Below are 22,310 nucleotides of genomic sequence, written 5' to 3'. Positions count from 1 at the left end.
TCTCCATCACTCCCACAAGAGCTCCATGGGGAATTTATTGCCTGGCTGAAGGCTTGAGCAGCCATCCACAAAATGGCACATCCTTCTCTTCCCCATTCCACATATGCCGACTGTTTTCTTTGAATGGACATCTTGGTGGGGATATGGAGCTCTATTTAATGGATGGTCTGACTAGCCCTATGTTGGTGGTTGGCTGCCGGCATCATGCGTAGGGCTAATGTGGGGAAGGGACATTATGAGAATGCATGCCCTGCCCCAAAGTGTCCAACCCCAGCAACCTTGGAGACAAAGGTCTGCAGAGAGGCAGGACTGAGAAGGCAGCCAGGAAGGCAGAGGAATATACAGGTCCCCTCCCATATGGAAACATAGCCAACACTTGAACTATTTTTTACAGAGAGAGAGAGAGAGAGATGTCCACTTTTCCCAGTCTTCTTCTTCTTCTTTTAAAGTGACTCTGGTGATCTTTGTCTCTTGCTCTTTCTTCCTTGTTCTTTTACTTATTTCATTTGAAAAAAATCCTCTCTTGCATATTACGCAATTTGAATCATGTATGCATTTCATTTTTACCATACGTACAATTACACCTCCCATTATCAACAGAAAAATTTCCTCAAGGTTGATTATAAATCCCTACCAACGAAGTTGCTGCTGCACCAATTCATGTTCCTCCAGAAAACTGCCAATCCTCGCCATAACTCATTTCTGGAGACTAGTTTGCCAAAGAAGGGTGAACATTTAACGTTACATATACTTTGCCGCATGTGTCAGCTCCTTTTCCTGACCACTTGCTCTTTTGTATTCAGATCTGGTCTCAATATGATAATGTAGCATTTGGGGAGGAAGATACAGCCCAATAAGCCCAAATTAGAGGCCAAGATACAGAAAATCTCCACAGCCACCATGTATTTCCCTTTAGTGCTCAGGTAGGTTGGGACAAAGGACAGCCAGACGCTGCAAAACACCAACATGCTGAAGGTGATCAGCTTGGCTTCATTGAAACTGTCAGGTAACTTCCGTGCTAGGAAAGCCAGTGTAAAGCTGATGCTGGCCAGAAAACCCATGTAGCCCAGGACAACGTAAAACATGATATCTGTGCCTTCATTGCACTGCATAATGATCTGATCGATCTGAGAATTCATGTCAAACTCTGGAAATGGGGGAGACGTTGCCAACCAGACCGCACAGATGCCAGTTTGTGTTAGAGCACAGAGAAGGATGACAGATATTGCCAACTTCTTCCCTAACCATTTCCTCATTGTGTTGCCTGGCCTGGTAGCCATGAAAGCTAGAACCACAGTGATGGTTTTGGCCAACACACAAGAAACAGCAGTGGAGAAGATGATGCCAAAAGCTGTTTGCCGGAGAAGGCAAGAAACCTTCCCAGGCCTGCCAATGAACAGGAAGGAGCAGAGAAAGCCAAGCAGCAGGAAACAGAGCAACGTGCAGGTGATGCTACAGTTGTTGGCTTTGACAATGGGAGTGTTCCAGTGTTGAAGGAAGATCCCCATCACTCCAACTGTTGTCAGTGAAGTGAGAAGGGCAGAGACAGCCAGAACCACTCCTAAAGCTTCTCCATAGGATAAGTAGGTGACATTTCTGGGGATACAGTGGTCCCGTTTCTCACCGGGATACTGATCATCTGGGCACTTCTCACATTGGTCTGCATCTGGAATTAATAAGCCAACTTTCAGTATATTCAAACTACACAAATGTTCTCCAGTTTTAATTGGAAATACCACTCATCATGTTTTCAAATCCAATTATGTCATTGTATTTCTTCTACAATTAAACGTAGGAACAATAATAACTAATACAACAACAACAACAATCCTCTGCTTTCCATCCATTGTAATCAAATCCTGCCTAAAATGGAATTGCCAATGTTACAGGCAGTTCTCTTTCGGTAAAACAAAACAAAAACTGAAGGCCACCTGCATGAAAATGCTACATTTATTTGTCTGAAATTGGAAGACTTCATCCACTCAGAAGGGGCTACTCTGTGCGCAAATGCCATCCAATTCTGTCAATAGATAAGGGAATAGTGATATTCATTTGTCGGTTTCCTTATGCTAGTCAAAGGGGAGACACAGTGATCCAAATTTTCTGCAGCAATGTTCTGATTATGACCAGAGGCCAAGTGCGTGGCTTCTGAAGCTCCAATAAATTCAATATTGGGGCCTGGCTCAAATAAATTCAATTTTGATTGGACTGGGAACATCAGACTCTGATTGGCTGGGGGTTCTAGCTAGGTGCTAAAGAGCAGCTGGAAAATGTTAGTTGCCAGTTAGGGAGTTGATCATTAGAAGTTAGTCAGTGGGTGGTGGAATAATCTTTTGGTTGGTGTGTGCGATAGAAGGACTGGGAGAAAGCTAGGAGAAAGTGAATAGCTGAGGTCTGAACATTAAGCTATTCCTTCTCGATGTAATAATCATCCATGGCTGGTGAAGATCAGCAGTAGGAGCAGATGCCTGTGTTATGCTGAAGATCTTGGCAGACGAGGTTACACAATCAGGCATTACAAGCCAGATGAAGTGTCCAAGCAGCCAATAGTACAACAGGAGGAGCCTTTAGTGTCAGAGAAAGACTGTATCCAAGAGCTGGACCTGGTTGTGGGTGTATTTGGCTCGGGTGGCAGTTAGGGAATTTGGCCTGAGGTTGAAGAACTCATTATAATGGCTTGCATTAGCAACAGTATCTTGAGACCTTTAAAAGTGTTAGCAAGCATTCTTTTGAAACCCCCCAATTAAATAGTAATATCCCCTTATGTATGGAATATCCCTTTAATAAACAAACTTCTTGAATAGTTCATCTTGTCTCTAGTGGCATTTCCTAGAAAAATTAAGAAACCCCATCAGTGAGATTTCCCAGTGAAGAAGCAATTTCTCCATTCTCTGTCTCTCCCTCTCCCTCTCCCTCCCCCTCTCTCTCCCCTCCCCCTTTCTCTCTCTCTCTATCTCTCACACACATGCACAGACACACACACACACACACAAATGCCCCTTGAGCTTCAGTGAGGATTTCCTCCCTTTAACCTTCCAGAGTTGAGTAGGAGAGCTAGCATGAATGTTTCAGCGTAGCAGTAGCTAACCGAAACAGGATTCCTTAAATAAATCTATGGAGTCATGCTGGGGTTTTGGAAAAGGGAAGCTTCTCAAGTGAAAATCTTCTTGAGATTTGTTTTTCCTTGGGGAGGAGGTACTCCAAATTACAAAGGAACCTGTTCGTAAATCCATTCACTTCATATGCTTGTAGTAGAGAAAACTGATAAGAATCAGAGGAGGCACCGATGGAAAGCATTCAGGTGTTTCTTTCCAAGCTATGCTTTCTTACCTACTTGAATGGAAATACTCCCATCAGGACACGTCGCGCAGTGATAGCAACATACTGGTTCCCCCTGCCGAACAGCCATGCTATATCCAGGGTGGCAGCTCTCAACACACATGGAACGGGGTAGTGTCTAAGGGGAACCACAAAGAAGGACGTTTTTCCAGCAGTGAGGTCATTTTAGACACTGGACATAATGGCCTGATTCCCTCCCCCCCCCCAATATAATATTTGTGTCTGGGGGCAGGCTCCTTAGGTAGTAAGGCATTCAATGATTTAAAATCTGCTAGTTTAAGACGAGAGTAAAGGCTACCTCATGTTGGCTCAAGCTCCACAAAGCCAGCAAATTGGAAGCTAAGGCTGATGCCTTAACTGACATGGCCACAAATCGGTGATGATTAGGCAAGCACAGTTTGACATCGCACAAGCTACTTGCCAGGCACACACACTTTTCCTTGGTCCTTCAGGCCCAAATCCAGATGAGGAGGATGGGGTGTCTGGGACCAGCAAAGGTGCCCCATGTTGACCAATTCCTGCATTGCCTTATGAAGCACCTCAGCTTTGCTGTAAGGCCTCATTAAAAAGAGCATGCACGTGCGCAAACACACACACACACACACACGTACACGTGTGTGCGTGTGTGTGTGTGTGATGTTTCAGGGTTTTCTAATACGTAGGATGAGGAGGGGCAGGTTGCAATCACCTCAGAGGCAAACCAGTCAATATTTAACAATATTTACTCAATAACGATTGCTGAATAATAGCATTAAGAAAGCAACAGAACTGTGAACCAAATGTATTGAACTCCGATTCCAGTCCACAGTTCCCTGCGAAGAGCAGTGTTACCATTGCTGAACCAACAACAGTGGCTTATCCCAGTTCTCTAGTCCTTGGCTGCCTGGCCCTGCGTGGAGGCGCACTCTTTGTTGAGCTGCAGACTGTCCTTCTCCCCCATGCTGCTGGTTTCGGAGTCCTTTCTTCCCTATTCTCCTCCTTCACGTTCTTCCTGCCTCTCCCTCCTCTCACCCAAACCACTTCCCCTCTCCAACTGGCATTTTACTCTCTCCTCCCTCACTTCCATGCCCCTCCTACTTTACACAAGCCACATTGCAAGGCCCTTAGAGGCACATTCCAAGGCCCTTGCACACGCCAGAGTAAACTATGGGCCCTTCATATTGTGAGCTGTTGTAAATGTCCTTAGTCGTATATCTTTGATCATTAGTAATGTTTTTTCTTCTGCCCATAGACCGCTATCTTTTCTGCAGGGAGAGGGGGCTACAGAAGAGTGGGTAACTCCACAGGGAGTGAAGAAGGGAGAAAGAGGAGTAGGCATAGAGGTCACAGACAAGTTTCCCAAAGAACAGGGGCAGGGGGAGCTGTGGTCTTAGAAACTATGAGAGCGGGATATGTGAGGAAGGCTGACCCTTGAATTAAAGAGAATTGATAGAGGCCCAGGGAAAGTGGGAAAAGCGCATGCATTAAAGATTGGAATGGAGTGATGAACAGCTTGTGCATCTGTCAAAGGAAAGTGTCAGTGTTGCAGCATGCGAAGAGAGGCCAAAGGCGCTGTGTGTGGCAAGGAGTCGTGTCAATGTGAGTGAATCAGCCACATCTTTGTGTGCAGGTCTCTGGAAGCAGATAAAATGGACTGAAGGCAAATGGAAACGGATGCCCAAATAATTTGCTTTCAGTTCTGATGCATGTGGCAAGGTAAGGTACTGATCAGGACTGATTGGGGAATATGAGTGTGTTGATGATATTGTATCCAGAGGTGAGGTCCCCATTCACATCCAAAGCCACTTCTTCACCAGCCGTATTGTTAAAGTGGATGTTTCTCAGGAAAGAGGCAAGCTGGTTGAGGATAAAACATACTGGGTGAAATGGTGGGAAACGGTTTGAAAATTATGAGTATTGCATTTGCTTACTTGTGTCTGGTGGGCCCAAAAAATTTCCTTGCCGCTCTTTAATATCAGTAATGGGGAATTGGCAAGATTCTGTGTTTTCCAAAAATGCTAGTCTTCAAAAACATCTTTCCCCACACCCCTCTCTGGAATTAACACTGGGGCAGTTAGGGTCAAGCAAACCTCCCAGAGATTTTCCCAGATGCTTCTGCTCAGGCAGCTCTCAGTAGCAGTTTTTGTTTTTGAAAAGCAGTTTTTGTTTTTGAAAAGCAGTTTTTGAAAAGTATCCTTTTCCAGTGATAGAATGTTCACCATATGACAGCACACATCACTTTGTAAAGATGGGATTCACTCCACTGGGGCATAACATATATTACATGGTATCCTAACACAACAAATCTATATCCTGAAGAAAACTCAGTGCCAGCCTAAGTAGTGTGTTACTTAGGGATGGAGGAGGAATTTGTGCAGTTCACATTTGGATGCAAATGTACTTAATCTTCCACTTTCGAACCGTTATAAAAGCTGAAACTCATTTACCTTTTGAAATTTGCACTTCTCCACATTTTGTAATGCAGATCTCCAATTTAAAAAGGAGAATAAAAATGCATATATTATGAAAAATACCATTAAAATAACTTACGTTAGGAAAATTGCTTGCAACAAATTTGTATATTAGGAACAATGTGTACAAAAATGTATTTATTAGGAGAAATGTGCAAAAAATGGTTGTGGCTTTTTAAGCAAACTTGTAAAAAACTGTTCAGTCTGGATTGATAATATGTTCTTGATTGGGGCCCTGTGGCTTCTTTCTCATCAAAATCAAAGCTTCTAGGTTAGGGGTGCAAATCCTATTGATTGTGCCCTTGATGATCGGAAGCCCCCAAACTCGGATGCTTCCAGTCATCCAGTGCAGGGTGGGAGGACTGGCAGAAGCAATCTGCTTTCCCGTATTTTCCTGCATTTTTCGCTAGACGGTTATGATGTTCCCACCTGAGTAGAGATGTACGAAAATCACTTACCTTTCGCGGATTTTGTTTATGGGGGGGGAGGCATTCCGTCCCTCCCCCTGGAATCCTGGCCGGGGGGGAGGCGCTCCGTCCCTCCCCCTGCAGTTCTGGACGGGGGGTGAGGTGCTCCATTCCTCCCCCCTGGAATCCTGGACGGGGGGTGAGGCGCTCCGTTCCTCCCCCCCAGAATCCTCTGCAGCCGGTTCTGCTCCGCGGCAGCTCCGTGGAGCAGCCGGGAAGCCCCAGCCAGGCCAGAGTCATCCACAGTTGGATTTCCGGCCACAGAGGGCTCTGTGTAAAAAAAACAAAAACAAATCGCGTACCAAATGGCGGCGGCTATGGCCACCGCCATTTGCGTTCCTTATTTTTGCCCTCTTAATCTACGTAAATATTTATGTAGACTATGATGGCAAAAATAAAGGGGAACGCAAATAGCGTAGCGGGCGCTATTTGCATCGCTTTTTGATTCCCCGTTTTAGCCTACGTAAATATTTATGTAGGCTAAAATGGGGAATCAAAAACGGATGCAAATAGCGCCCGCTACACTATTTGCATTCCCCTTTATTTTTGCCATCATAGCCTACGTAAATATTTACATAGACTAAGACAGGCAAAAATAAGGAACGCAAATGGCGGCGGCCGTAGCCACCGCCATTTGTGCACATGGTTGTTGTTTTTTTAACCCACCCATCCGTGATAGGCTACGTAAAGATCTTGTGTTTTTTTTAAAAAAAAACTAGCCATGATAGGCTATGAAAATCTTTACGTAGCCTATCACGTCTTTTTTTTTTTTACAAGAAGAAGAGTGGAAATGGCGGCGGCAGCAGCCAGTCGGAAGACCAGCCGCAGCCGAAGCCGCCGCTGGAGCCGCCGCTGCCCGGAAGATCCGCCCCAGGTGAGTCTCGTCCCGGGGGGGATCCGCGGGGCGGCGGGGGGGTTGGCAGGCCATTCCGCCACAGATTTCGAGGGGCTGAATGCACTGGCATTCGGCCTCACCGAGATCTGTGGCAGAATTCTCTGTCATCCCTACCCCTGAGGTTCCCCCTTTCTCCAGCCTCCTCCTCAGGAACTGAGAACCAAGCCTCTCAGGAATGCCTGTTTTCACTTTGGGACAGCTGTACCCACTGTCCCACAAGCTTCAGCCCTTTTACTCTCTGTGTTCAAGAGATACCCAATATGCTCGGTTGGTTCTCTCAACTCACTACAGGAGAAGTCACCAGGAAATAGATATAATAAAGGTAGCGTAAAATCAAACAACACATGGGAATTTGGATGATTAAAAACAAATAACCATCTATTTAAAACATGAAAATGTTATAAGCTATTATACTTAATCAATGTGTGTTCCTAACTTCCCTACCTATCCTACCTTCCTAAAATCCTAAACACAAACCCTAGTAACTAGATGTTGTTTCCATGATCCGTAAGGCCCTATCAGACAAATTGTCAGCTCATCTTTTATACACTCAGACTCCTCTCTCTCTCTCTCTCTCTCTCTCTCTCTCTCTCTCTCACACACACACACACACACACACACACACACACACAGGATCTTCCCACCTTTCACTCAATCTCTGGCATACTGTTAACTCTATTTTACTTGGGTTAAGGTTAACAATGAAAATACATACATTAATACAGTAGCCATGTTACAATGGTCTTGTTTCCTGTCTAACTAGGGCACTTCAGAGAAGCAGGGGAGGCTGGAAATGCCAAAGTGTGGCTCATCTTTTGGTATCTCCAACATCCTCCCCTCCCCACCACCAAAGCACCCCTTTCCCCCCTGTCCAAGGTTGTTTTTTTGAACTCGGAGAGCAGTTCTTTCCGTGCTGGCTGGGAGAGGAGGGGAGAGGGGTCAAGTCTCCAATTCCTCTTTCTGAGCTCAGAACTGTTTCCGAACTCAGAAGCAGGACTCCGAACACTCCTATGGCTCCTCAGATGCTGTCTAAGGGGCATCACATTGCTCCCTAAATCTATCTGATTGAATGCATGACTAGCATGTTGGCCCTAAGAGGAGTTATAACTTACCTGCCATGGATGGGCTTTCAGGGTATTCCACCTGATGCCACTCTCCATCACTTTGTGTTTAGCCTTTAATGAATCCATGGCATGGAGAGCATGTGCTACAGCATACACAGCATTGTAGATACTGTAGCTCTGGCCAGACATCTCCATTTCAAACACAAATCCGGGGAGGCTCCCCAACTTCTCCGTCCCAGTGCAGTTTCCCTTGTTTGGTATATTCAGGTAATATACTGGGAATGAACATTGAAATGCACTGTACCAGAACTGAAGAATGAAATAGATCTCAGATTGGTATGGATTTATGCTGCCAAGAAAGTCGTGAAATCCTGGCACCACCTTGCTGCGGATTGCAAAGGACAAAGTGCCATTGAGAGATTTTGCTGCGATTTTTTCTGAACTAAAAACAGCTGTGAAATCCCACTGAGTGGTGATGATCCAAACTCTCTCCATTGGATTCATATTTAAATACTCATAATTTTCTAGAAGTATTCGTAAACCCTCCATTGACCGACAATCGCCATGGACAAGGAACACATTGAAGTTGTTCTGCGATAGAGCAGAATATACCCTATTTAGCGATTTATTTGTTGTGTAACCAGTCACTGTTGGAATCACCTGCATCATAGCAATACAGATATCACTCTGGAACAGCCTGGGTCGCAGAGATCGAAGAAAAGTTTCTCCACTGTCATCGTCTGCAACTATGAGGCCAATCCAGTTCCATCCGAAATACTTCAGTAGCTGAACAATCCCATCATACTGAAGGTTTTCTTTGGGTACCATCCAAAAGAAAGAAGGGAACTGAGTTTTATCACCCAGCACACGGTCAAAAGAGCCATAACCGACCTAAGAAAGTAATAATTCAAAAATTGGAAATATATTCCTTTGTTCCTGATCATAATGCTTTAATCATGCCTTTCGACAAGGTGGTTAACAACCATTAAAAACCAATAAAACAACAACTAATAACTAGATAAAAACAAACATAAATGTCAAACCAGGGGTTAAAATTCAGTAGGGATGTTAGAGAATTCTGCCACAGACTCCAATGAGGCCGGATTCTTAAGAATCCAGCTCCCCAGAGTCTGTGGCTGAACGGAGCAATTCCACCACCACCTTGCGAAATTTCCCCATGAGAGACCCTACCTTTTGTAGGCCATTTGGTCAGTCTGCTGCCCCAGTCTGTGGCCGCGAATGGCAGCCCCAGTTTGCAGCCGCCATTTGCCTCCCTACTTTGGCCATGATAGGCTACATAAGTATTTACATAGCCTATCACGGCACAGAGCAGGGAGGCAAATAGAGTCCACTATGGAATTTCGTCCCTGCCTTTTGCTGTCATAGGCTACGTAAATGTATACATAGCCTATCACAGCTAACGCAGGGATGAAAATGGCTGCCGCTACACCATTTGTGTCCCTGCGTTAGCCGAAATAGGCTATGTATATATTTGCGTAGCCTATCACGAAAAGAGCATGGACGCAAATGGCATAGAGGGAGCCATTTGCGTCCCTGCTCTTAGAATCGTAGAATCATAGAATCATACAATCATAGAATAGTAGGGTTGGAAGGGGCCTACAAGGCCATCAAGTCCAACCCCCTGCCCAATGCAGGAATCCAAGTCAGAGCATCCCCGACAGATGGCTGTCCAGCCTCGCCTTGAAAGCCTCCAGTGTGGGAGAGCCCACCACCTCCCTAGGTCATTGGGTCCATTGTCGTATTGCTCTAACAGTCAGGACATTTTTCCTGATGTTCAGCCGGAATCTGGCTTCCTGCAACTTGAGCCCATTATTCTGTGTCCTGCACTCTGGGATGATCAAGAAGAGATCCTGGCCTTCTTCTCTGTGACTACCTTTCCAGTACTTGAAGAGTGCTATCATATCTCCCCTCAGTCTTCTCTTCTCAAGGCTAAACATGCCCAGTTCTTTCAGTCTCTCTTCATAGGGCTTTGTTTCCAGTCCTCTGATCATCTTTGTTGCCCTCCTTTGAACCCTCTCCAGTTTGTCTGCATCCTTCTTCAAGTCTGGTGCCCAGAACTGGACACAGTACTCCAGATGAGGCCTAACCAGTGCTGAGTAGAGGGGAACTAGTACCTCTCGGGATTTGGAAGCTATGCTTCTATGAATGCAGCCCAAAATAGCATTTCCCTTTTTGCAGCCACATCACATTGTTGGCTCATCTTCAGCTTGTGATCGACAACAATTCCAAGATCTTTCTCGCTTGTAGTGTTGATGAGCCACGTATCCCTCATCTTGTAACTGTGCATTCGGTTTCTTTTTCCTAGGTGCAGAACTTGGCATTTATCCCTATTCAATGTCATTCTGTTGTTTTCTGCCCAGCACTCCAGTCTATCCAGATCACTTTGAATTTTGTTTCTCTCTTCCAAAGTATTAGCTATCCCACTCCATTTGGTGTCATCTGCAAATTTGATAAGCATTCCCTGCACCTCCTCCTCCAAGTCATTAATACAAAAGTTGAAGAGCACTGGGCCCAAGACTGAGCCCTGTGGTACCCCACTCATTACCTCTCCCCAGTTTGAGAAGGTCCCATGGATAAGCACTCTTTGAGTCCGATTCTGTAGCCAACGGTGGATCCACTGGATTGTTTCATCTAGCCCACTTTGAGCTAGTTTGCTCATCAGGATATCATGGGGCACTTTGTCGAAAGCTTTGCTGAAGTCGAGGTATATGATGTCTACAGCATTCCCACGGTCTACAAGGGAGGTGACTTGATCAAAAAATGAGATCAGATTTGTCTGGCAGGACTTGTTTTTGACAAATCCATGTTGGCTTCGAGTAATCATGGCATTGTTTTCAAGGTGCTTCCAAATGGATTGCTTTATCATCTGCTCCAGAATTTTCCCTGGGATTGATGTCAGACTGTCTGGTCTGTAGTTCCCAGGTTCCTCCTTTTTACCCTTTTTGAAGATAGGGACAGCATTAGCCCTCCTCCAATCATCTGGCACTTCCCCCATCCTCCATGATTTCTCAAAGAGAATAGACAGTGGTTCTGAGAGTTCTTCTGCCAGTTCCTTTATTACTCTAGGATGCAGTTCATCTGGCCCTGGAGATTTGAACTCATTCAAAGTACTTAGGTGTTCCTTGACCATATGCCTATCGATCTCAAGCTGCAATCCTGCCCCTTCAGCCTGCACTGAAGGCACAGGGTGAGTAATCCGTACACCCCTAAAATTCAGACACACAAGGAATATGCACAAGCCTGTTGTACTAGCATGTACTGTCATACTTTTCCACCAAGTTTCCTAGATAGTTCACAACCTTCAAAAACCAAATAAAACAACAAGAAATAGCAGTGAAAGTATACATAAGAGAAACCAGCTGTTAACATTCAATATCAGCAAACAACAACAACAACAACAATTTGAGCAATTTTGTATCTACTACAGTGTGAGAAAGCCCAATTGGGCCAACTGCCTAAGGTGGTGATGGGCCCTCTGTCACTGGATATATTTCAAGCAGAGACTGTGGGCAGCGATCTGTCAGGGAGGCCTTAAACTGGATTCCTGCACTGAACAGGAGGTTGGACTGGATGGCCTAATTTGCCCTTCCAGCTCTATGATTCTATGAAGGGTTGCCCAGTCCAGGTCCAGATTAAGATAAAGAACCATCAGAAGGAAATTATAGTCCTTGAAGTTGCCCACCAACAATACAGGTACAGCTGACCAAAAAGGCAAGCACACAGATCACCTGGTCACACTCTTCCACACTGTGTTGAAATGTACTGTCTTTCCATTTAAAATATAATCATGATTTCTAAATGAACATCAGTCTGTCTTTCTGTCTGTCTATCATGTCTTTGCATATATACATTTTATGCACGCTGGTGTCTTCTTTTGTCCTCTTTTTTTGGTGATACTTAAGCGGCCACCACTTATTGATAATCTGCAAAGATTATCATACCTGTGGAATCTTGTAGGTATTTAAGATGTTGGCCATCTGAATGGAATTCTGGGAGGTGAGCCCACCAGTGATGGCCATTACATTCTTCTCTTTGTCACAGCAGTAATTGGGATGATTGCCCTGTCCTGCAAAGAGAAGGTCCAGGATGGTCCAACAGGTTCTCCTTGCATCGAAAACATTGTCATAGGTCTTGAATCCCAGCGTTGTATTGGGTAAGAGATGATAATTTCTGTTGATTTCATCAATGGCAAAAACAAACACAAGGACATGCTGGAAGTTTTTAGGCATTAACCTATAACGAGATTTTCCCACGTGCTTATCATACATCAGAGAGACAAGTGCAATTTATTTGCATTAAATTTATTTGCCGTGGCTCATTTATAACAAAGGCTGGCTCCTAAGACCATATGAGTGAGAATTAGGGTTTCCTTTTGTGTTGGTGTGTTTCAGTTCTGGGAGTACAGCCAAATCTGGGCTAGCATTTTGGCTAAGCTTTGAAGCAAAACAAAAATGCCAACATGATTCTAAGGGAAGTGAGGTAGATTTCAGTTTTGGCATGTGGGAGGTCTCTGCCTTTCCCCCTTTCTTACACAAAATTATTGTCTTGCCTCCTCCCTCTTTAAAGAATTCTGCTGGTGTGCTATCCAAAGCAGAAGTGTTTTCTGATGTGCCATTCCATCAGGCTTCAGACCAGGGGGAGAGAAGAGAAGCAGGGCTAATTCCATTCCCTCTGCTGAGACACTAGTTACCTCTGATTCTCCCCATCTGTCACCTGAACATCCAGCTCCCTGAACTATTTTAATTCCAGCTGGCCGTGATAGCAAGTGTATCTTTAAGAACTCGCTCCCAAACTTGCTTTAACCCTCCTCCTTCCCCATCCCTTGTTCAATGTGTGTCTTGTCCTTTCGATGCTAAGCCTGAGAGAAGGGATGCTCTTACTCTCGAAATTGATAAGCCACTCTAGGAGCTCTTTTGCTAATGAGTGAGGCAACCTGCTCTAAAGAAAACATAGATAAATAATTAATAAATTCCATGCAAAATGAGTTGAAGCTGACATCTGAGACTCCAGAGAGAAATCCTGTCTCTTGAACATTTGCAAGATCAGGCTACTCTCATGAAAAAAGGGAGTCATGCATGTGGACCTTCTGAAGATAAAGGGGGCAGATTTTTTCCTAGAGACACAGGACATGGTCTGCTCAATGTAAATTGCCGGGCCACGTCAAGATTGACATTGCATAGCAATAGCACCCTGAACTTGGTACTAGTTGAGAAGGGGAAGGGAGAGATATATATAAGAATTCCCTAGGAGTCACATTGGCACTCTGCTCTCTGCAAATCTAGCTCCATGTCCCATTACATTATCACAGCAACTGTCTACCCAGAAGGACAACAACTGTGTCATATAACTCAAGGGTTGAGGGGATCTCATTTTCCAAACAACGCAAAATGGGGTCGGGGGAGGTTTTGAGAAAATTGTTTCCCAGATGGCAATTGTCTTGCTTCCAATTGCACAAACACTGTTTCTTTTCTTTTTTTCTAAAGGGAGATCTGAAACATAGTGAGGGCGCTATTCCCTCCCCACTTTGGCATGACACCTTTCAGCAGGTGACATTGCTGGGCCTTCAGATGGGAAGTACCTACAGTCTTAGGAAGTGGTGAGGGTATTCCGTGCTCCCTTCCTTGTATTTTTAAAAAGCCCAACCACAGCTCCAAGTGAATCCTTGGCTGAGAAACCAGTAGCCTGGCTGACATTTTGCAAATGCAGTGGAGAGGATGTGAGAAGGGAATTCTGTAATGTGATCATGTAGTGTCATTCCCAGGCCCTGGGTGTGGAATGGCCAATTCACACATTCAGAACACCACTTCCAAGTGAGCCTTTTACTGTGCAATCACACTGCCTCATTTGCAGAGTTCTACAGGGAGTTCAGATGCCATAGGGTAAAATCCAACATAAATCCTACTTAGAGTAGTCCCCTTTACATAAATGAGAGTGACTAACTTAAGTCCCATTCAGTGGGTCTACTCTAAGTAGGACTTACATTGGATCCCCTTCCCTTGCCCACTCCCTCAGTGCTTTGCCACTGCTCCTTCTGTCTTATTTCTTACCAGGAAAAAATAAGGAAGGAAAGATGGAATAGCTGCACAATGCCTTTTGATTATTAGCACTAAGGCCTTCTGGAAGCATGCTACATCACAACCATTTAAATCCAGTTTTCCTCCATTCAATCAGAATTATCCAAAGGACCAATTTAGCCCTATTCTTTTGCGAAGAGTTACTTACCATCCATTGGGATTAGAGAGTGGGTTAACTTTAAAGTTGGATAAATGCATTTCATGAAATACAAGGGAAACAAATTCCCCAATGATAATCTCATCTCCGGAGCTAGGGAAACTATGTCGAACTTTTGGCAGCCAATTGCACATGGAGTTCAAGGTCTTGCTGAAAGTACGAGGTGGGGGTGGGAGAGATAGTAATATCAGAATCAATTTTGCTGTCACAAATTTTTGCCCCCTATCCCAGCTCTGCACCTCCATCTCCCACAACATGCCAGCTGCGTGATTATGAGCAGATATATCCAGCTACAGACAACCAACCATAAGGAAAAAGCAGCCTTCTCAAACGAAAGATGTTGGCGTAAGGAATGATGTATCAAAGCACTATTAGACAGAGCTCCCAACCAGCCTCAAGTTAACCTCCCAGATCTCTTTCAAAGTTGGCTTAAAAGGAGTCTTTATACTAGCCTGAGTGTAGTATAAATTAAGGACATGAGCTGAAGTTGGTTGTTTTGGCTCCCAATTTTTCAAGTTGTCTCAGGCTAACTCTTGGGCTTCTGCAGCAAATGCAGTTCAATCATAGTGATTTTGATAATTATGGGGCAGATAATGAGCTTTCTCAACCCTATCAAGTCCCTCCACAACTGGAGTAAGCAAGTGTGTTCCCAACATAGCCAATGTTGAGTGGTATAGCAATGTAATAAATAAATATATGTCTGCTCCTCAGGGCAATAACAGAGTTCAGTGAACCCTTTTCAGATCATAGTGCATGCTGGGTACCGAGACTGACTTTCTAAATAGGAAGAAAAGGAAATACAATACATAGAAAAGGATCACAGATGACCAGCTGAGATTCATGGAAAGTATGACTTACCCATGTAAGCATCATGTGATTCCCTCTGCAACCTCCCAGAAGTAATCCAGCATACGCAATGGAGGTTGATGGTTCTGATGTCAGTGGGGCTGTGAATCATCTCTGGGTTTCCATCAGAACCAGCCAGAACTCTGAAGAAGCTATGTGTTCAGCACCTTGGATAGGTCTTTTAGAGTTCTGACTGGTTCTGACTGAGACCCAGAGTGGATTCACAGCTCCACTGACATCGGAGCCACCAGCCTCCACCAAGCATATATTAGAGCTTTAATGCCGCAAATGGCGTAGTGGATGCCATTTGCTTCCAGAGTCAGCCCTCACTCATCCAGCGATATGGCACGGCAATGGCGGCTGGCTGTATCTAGGGATGTCAGAGAATTTCTCCACGAATCTCGGGGAGGCCGAATGCCAGCGGATTCAGGCCTCCGAAATTGGTGGGGAAACGGTCTGCCCCCCCGCCCGCCCGGGACGGGACTTACCTTGTGCGAATGTCCCTGGCGGTGGCGGCTCCGGCAGCGGTTCGGCGGTGGATCAGCGGTGGCGGCTGCGGCGGCCGGTCTTCTGACCGCCTTCTGCCGCTGCCATTTCCAAGTAAAAAAAAAAAAAAAAGCGATAGGCTACATAAAGATTTACATAGCCTATCATGGCTAGATTTTTAAAAAACACCGTGATAGGCTACGTAAATGTTTACGTAGCCTATCACGGCTGAGTGAAAAAAAACAAACAAACGCGCGTACGCAAATGGCGGCACCCATGGGTGCCACCATTTGCATTCCTTATTTGCATTCTATTAGAAAATAAGAAAATAAAGGGAACGCAACTAGTTCTAATAGAAAATAAGGGGAACGCGTACTATTAGGATATCACCATATCAAGGACCTAACCCTTCTTAGAGTAGACCCTTTACGTAAATGAGACTAACTTAAGTCCCATTCATATCAGTGTGTCTACTCTAAGCAGGACTTACATTGGATCCCCTTCCCTCGCCCACCCGCCCAGTGCTTTCCCACTGTTCCTTCTGTCTTATTTCTTACCAGGAAAAAATAACAAAGGAAAGGTGGAATAGCTGCACAATGCCTTTTGGTTATTAGTACAATGGCCTTCTGAAAGCATGCTACATCAAAACCATTTAAATCCAGTTTTCCTCCATTCAATCAGAATTATCCATTCTGATAATTCTATAAACTATTTGCGTTCCCCTTATTTTCGCCGTAGTCTACGTAAATGTTTACGTAGACTACACGTGCCAAAATAAGGAACGCAAATGGCGGCGCCCATGGGCGCTGCCATTTGCGTATGCGTGGGTTTTTTTTTTCACTCAGCCGTGATAGTCTATGTAAACATTTACGGAGCCTATCATGGCTGACTGCAGGGACACAAACAGCGGCGGCTACGGCCTCCGCCATTTGCATCCCAGCAGGACAGGATACGCGGCGGGAGGGATGGGGCGCCTTCCCACCCCCGGCCAGAATTTCAGAAAAGAGATTCCAGTCACCACTGTCATAGGTATACCTAGACTAATGCCTCAAAAGGTGTCAGGTTTCCCAATCCCCTCAGCACGCATGCTCAGGCAATTTGACACTGGAAACCCACATCAGTGTGATTTCTTTATTGTAGGGATGTACGAATCCCTTACCTTGTTCCATTGTGGGGCTTTCGCGGTGTGGGGCAGGCGCTCCGTCCCTCCACCCAAGATCCTGCTCGGCCAGCGCCACTCCGCAGTGACTCTGTGGAACCGCTGGCCGGGGCCAGCCGCAGCCGGACTTCCGGCTGCTGCCGGGCTGCTGTGGCCGCAAATGGTGGCCGCTATGCCGGCCGCCATTTGCGTCCCTGCCAAGCAGTGATAGGCTACGTAAGTATTTACATAGCCTATCATGGCAAAAGGCAGGGACACAAATGGCGGCCACTATGCCATTTGCGTGGCTGCCTTTTGCCACGATAGGCTACATAAATACTTACATAGCCTATCATGGCAAAGAGCAGGGGCGGAAATGACGTAGCGGCCGCCATTTGTGCCCCTGCTCTTTGCTGTGATAGGCTACGTAAGTATTTATGTAGCCTATCACGGTCTAATGCAGCCACGCAAATGGCGGCCGCTACGATGGCCACCACTTGCAGCCGTAGCAGCCTGGCTGTGGCCAGAAGAAGAGCCAGAGCCGCTGCCTCTGTTGCTGCAGCTGCCGCCACCACCGCCAGATAGGCTCCATCCCCGGGGGATACTGCGGGGTGGCGGGGGGGGAGGCTGTTCCACCATGGACACTGGGGGGCCAGATTCCAAAGAATCCAGCCTCACTGGAGTCCGTGGCGGAATTCTCTGCCATCCCTACTTTATTGCAGGAAATCCTACGGCAAAAGCGTAATCGTTACACTCTTTAGAAATCATACAGCTTATGGTCAGTAACTATAGGTTCTATGTAATTCCAGAACAGTCCAAAACACTAGGGCTGTGCACCACCTCGTTATGAAGCCCAAATAACAAGGTGAAGTGGGCGGTTTCGGAGCAAAAGCATCATGATACTTCTCGAAGCTCACATGGCGGGGTATTAGGAGGAGGAAGAGGAGGGGGAGGTGGTGGGAGGGAGGGAGGGAGGAGGAAGGCGAGTGGATGTGCGGAGGCAGGGAGAGGTGGGGCGGCGAGCACAGGAGGAGGAGGGAGTGTGCTTTGGGAAATAGGAACCCTCAGCCAGAACGAACAGTAGCAGTCTCCAATCGGAGAGAGTGGTGGACGAAGGGGGTATATATGCCTCTGCAAAAGGCTGCGTTTGGTCATTGCGCTAGCTGTGACTTTGGGAGAGGGGGCTGGTGTGGGTAGATGATCGTTTGTGCATGGGTGTGCATGTGTGCATGCATTCCTAGGAGCTGTTCCTTCAGTGTATTCAATTTTGATCACAACTAGGCCTTACTCAAAATTTAAATTAAAAGGAAACAACTTTGTTGTACTGGGAGCGTTCCCTTCCCGCGCTCCTCGATCGTCTGTCCCCATTGGGATGGGGTCTTTTGCAGCACCTCTTCCAGCTGCCTTCTCCTATATCCTTGTACCTCTGACTCATTTGTTATTTGTATTTGATTAGATTCATCTCTCCTTTCCATATTTTTTCAAACTAACATAGCTTTTCCTTGCAAGTTGCTGCTACGCTCCCCCTCCCCCGCTATTCCTGTGTTTGTTTTTCGCGATTTGGACTCTGGAAAAGGCTGCATTTGTTGTGTGACATCGCCCCTCACTTGTGCTTTCTTTGTTCTATTTCCTTGCCATATTTCTCAGTCAACTCTGTCTCTTTTAGTTTTTTACAAACCAAGTCTTATTTCAATTTTTAAAAACAAACATTGACTTCTGGGCATGTCCCCCACTCCTTTTAAGTCGTATTCAAGCATTTAGTTTTTTCTTTCTTTCTTTCTAAATTCTTAAAGAAAGGCATATTGTAGCAGCCTATGTGTGTAGTGTCCCCGCCACCATGTTGAAGTGAACCGTCTTTGTCTTCCCTGTGTTCATCCTCCCCAAACAGAAATAAAAGAAGGGTTTTTTTTCGTTAGGGTTTGATTTGGCTGTTACCTAATTGCCTGCACTGTCACCCTGTATTTCTTGAAGTTATCCTGCCTTCCATAAAAGAACATGAAATATACAACAATAAATTAAAGACACCTGTTCTTTGCTTAGGTAGTTCTGCTTTTCTTTAGCTCTCGTGTGTCTGTGTGCATGCTAGGTTGTTGTTCCACCAACACTATAGGTTCGAATTTCGAGGCAGTGTTGAAAAAGCATGAGACACAGAGTAGTTACATTAATTATTCCAGTAACAGTCCACTGTGTAGCAAATAGGGATGTATGAAAGTCACTTACCTTTTCGCAGGGGTGCTTCGTGGTGGGGGGGAGGCACTTCGCTTCTCCCCCCGAAGTTCAGGCGAGGGGGGGGGAGGCGCCCTGCCTCGCCCGGCCGAAATTCAGGCTGGGCAGAAGCGCCCCGTCTCCCCGGCCGCGAAACAAAAAGTAAAAAACAAAAAACAAAAAAACCCCGTGATACGCTACGTAACGATTAACGTAGCCTATCATGGCTAGATTTCCAAAGTCAGCCGTGATACGCTACGTAACGATTAACATAGCCTATCATGGCTAGATTTCCAAAGTCAGCCGTGATAGGCTTCATTAATCTTTACGTAGCCTATCACGGATGACTTTGGAAAAAAAAAGCGCGTACGCAAATGGCGGCGCCCTATGGGTGCCGCCATTTGCGTTCCTAATTTGGTCCTGGTAGTCTATGTAAAGATTTATGTAGACTATGCCATAGTCTACGTAAAACTTTACGTAGACTACCGGGACTAAATAAGGAACACAAATGGCGGCGCCCATAGGGCGCTGCCATTTGCGTACGCGCTTTTATTTTTATTTTTTTCAAAGTCACCCGTGATAGGCTACGTAACAATTTACGTAGCCTATCATGGCTGACTTTGGAAATCTAGCCGTGATAGGCTACGTTAATCGTTACGTAGCCTATCACGGGTTTGGGGGTTTTTTTACACTTTACTTTGTAATGGCGGTGGCAGCAGCCAGTCGTAAGACTGGCTGCTGCCCCCACCCCTGATGAAAGGCCGACGAACTGCCGCCGGGACCCGCCGCCAGGAGGGACATTCGCCAATGGTAAGTCCCATTCAAGGGGGGGCGGAGAATTTCACCGCCAATTTTGGGGGGCCGAATGCGTTGGCGCTCGGCCCCCTGAAGATTCAGGGAATAATTCTCCGCCATCCCTACTGGCAAAGCAATCCAGTACAATATGAGGCATCTTCAGGGTTTTGGCGGGCTAGAGGTGGGGAGAAGTTACAGCTCTTGGCTCTGGGGCTTTTCCTGGAAAAAGTCAAAATTCACCTGCACCTTGCAAATAAGCCAGGGGGCCAAAGTGCCTGGAATTTGGCAAGTGGCATTCCCTTGAGGGGGGCTGACTGGAGCCCACGTGTCACACACATCCATGGAAACAGGAAGGAGTTACGGCTCTTTGTTTTCAGAGTTTCTTTGGAAAACCTCAGATTTCACCAGTGCCTTGTACACAAGCCAGGGGGCCAAAGTGCCTGAACGTCGGTGGGTGCAATGCCCTCAGGGGGTGCTGGGAGGGGCCCAGGTTCCACACACATCAGTGGAAAGGGATAAGTTATGGCTCTTTGCTTTGGGAGTTTTCCTGGAAAAACAAACTGAGCTTTCATCAGCGCCTAGCACACAAGCCAGTGGGCAAAACTGCCTGGGCTTGGGGGGTGGGATTCCCTCAAGTGGGGCTGGGAGAGGCCAAGGTGTCACACATGTGTATGTAATCAGGGAGAAGTTACACCCCTTTGCTTGGTGAGTTTCTGTGTAAAACATCAGATTTTAACTCTGCCTAGCACAAAAACCACTTGGCCAAGGTGTCTGGAATTGATCAGGTGGCCTCCTCTCCAGGGGACTGGAGAGGTCCCCACTTTTCTTGCCCGTGTCCTAAAAACTGGAACAGTTATGACCATTTGTGTTCTCCCATGCAAGTCAATGTAAAAACGCCAAAACCGTGCAATCCGGATATCCAAATCTCGCTTCGGATTCAGATCTGAGTCGGATCAGAGGGGGTCCGAATCGGTCCAAGGCAGATTGGGGTCGCTTCAGGTGATATGAAGTGGCATCCAAAGTGGTCTGGGGGTCCATGCACAGCCCTACTAAATACTACTACTGTGCCTGAGATCCTCATCAACGTTGTTTCCCTGTTGTCATTCTACATGGTTCTGAACACAAAGGAAGGGACTCTGGATGCCTGGGTACATTACCCAGGCAATCCTTTCACAGAGTTCCAACCCCAGACATGGAAAGGGAATGATTCCTGGAATGAACCCATCAGGCAATCAAGGGATAGCTTCTTGAAGGCCTCAACAAACCACATCCATAGAGAGTCCAACTTTGAATCTGTTTTAGATAACTCCAGGCTACATGGTCAAGGGCTATCAAGATCAAAGGAACGCAAGAGGTTCCATGTCACCGCTTTTTCAGAGGTAACTCCACACTGCATCCATACAGGTAGGGATGGCGGAGAATTTAGAATCTGGCCCCTCAGAGTCCGTGGCGTAACATGCTCCCCCCGCCACATCCCCGCGGACCAGATCCTACCTGCCTCCAGAGGGTCTGAATCTGGCCGCTGCAGTCTCCTGCTCCGGTGTGCAGCCACGAATGGTGTCCTGCATAGGGGACACCATTTGCATCTCTCTTTTAGGCATGATAGGCTACCTAAATATTTACTTAGCCTATCACAGCAAAGAGTAGGGATGCAAATGGTGTCCGCTATGCCATTTGCGTCCCTGCTTTAGCCATGATAGGCGATGTAAGTATTTACGTCGCCTATCACGGCTACTGGGGGGATGCAAACGGCGTCCCCTATGCAGGAGGCCATTTGCGGGCGCAGCAGCCCGGCAGCGGATGGAGGTATGGCTGCGGATGGGCCTGGCCAGCGGCTCCCTGGAGTTGCCACAGAGGAGAGCCTGCTGGGGAGGATTCTGGCGGGGAGGAACGGATCACCTCCCCCCCCAGTGGATCCCCCATGGACGCAGGTGAGTGGGGTTTCATACACCCCTACATCCAGGCAGAGAAAAGCCTAAAAGTCGTAGATCAAACCCAGCTTGCCAATACGTTGAGCTGATGACAGACAGACACATACAATCCACAGCAATGAGAGTTCAAGTCTATGAAAAGCCTCACAGTACTTTTCATGGCAAGTCCTTAACAATCCAAAGTTCCAGTCCATGTGCAAAGTGCCTCTAAAAGCTCAGACGATGATGGATCCAAACAGAGAAGGCGTCAGGCAATGAAGTCGAGATATTAGGGATGTACGAAAGTCACTTACCTTTCCGCTGATTCTGTTCATGGTGGGGGAGGAGGCGTTCTGTCCCTCCCGCTGGAATCCTCAACGGGGGGGGATGCAATCCGGTCCTCCCCCCCCCGGGATCCTCGACAGCAGGCTGTGCTCCTCAGCGGCTCCGCAGAGCAGCCGAC

The 22,310-nt window shown here is 46.4% G+C and overlaps 1 protein-coding gene across 1 annotated transcript; it reads right to left on the bottom strand.

The window, feature by feature from the left end:
• Positions 1 to 535: 535 nt before the first annotated feature.
• LOC146342326 (vomeronasal type-2 receptor 26-like) lies at positions 536 to 19,280 on the bottom strand. The gene is made up of 5 exons (XM_084808503.1): positions 19,158 to 19,280; positions 12,178 to 12,469; positions 5,044 to 5,175; positions 3,331 to 3,511; positions 536 to 1,666 (listed from the first exon to the last, which is right to left on the bottom strand). The coding sequence occupies exons 4-5, from the start codon at positions 3,440 to 3,442 to the stop codon at positions 765 to 767; spliced, it is 1,014 nt and encodes a 337-aa protein (XP_084664629.1). The 5' UTR covers positions 3,443 to 3,511; positions 5,044 to 5,175; positions 12,178 to 12,469; positions 19,158 to 19,280; the 3' UTR covers positions 536 to 764.
• Positions 19,281 to 22,310: the final 3,030 nt, after the last annotated feature.

Source organism: Heloderma suspectum, chromosome 6 (genome assembly GCF_057233095.1).
Source record: "Heloderma suspectum isolate Gila_16-S chromosome 6, 16-S_ref, whole genome shotgun sequence".
NCBI lineage: Eukaryota > Metazoa > Chordata > Lepidosauria > Squamata > Helodermatidae > Heloderma > Heloderma suspectum.
This window is presented reverse-complemented; position numbering and strand designations above follow the sequence as displayed.

Excerpts from the sequence above, each read along its gene's own strand:
- LOC146342326 (XM_084808503.1), bottom strand. The coding sequence starts at position 3,442 with ATGTGTGTTGAGAGCTGCCACCCTGGATATAGCATGGCTGTTCGGCAG. Across the intron at positions 1,667-3,330 it reads GAGTATTTCCATTCAAGTAG|ATGCAGACCAATGTGAGAAG; the intron begins GTAAGAAAGCAT and ends TATTAATTCCAG.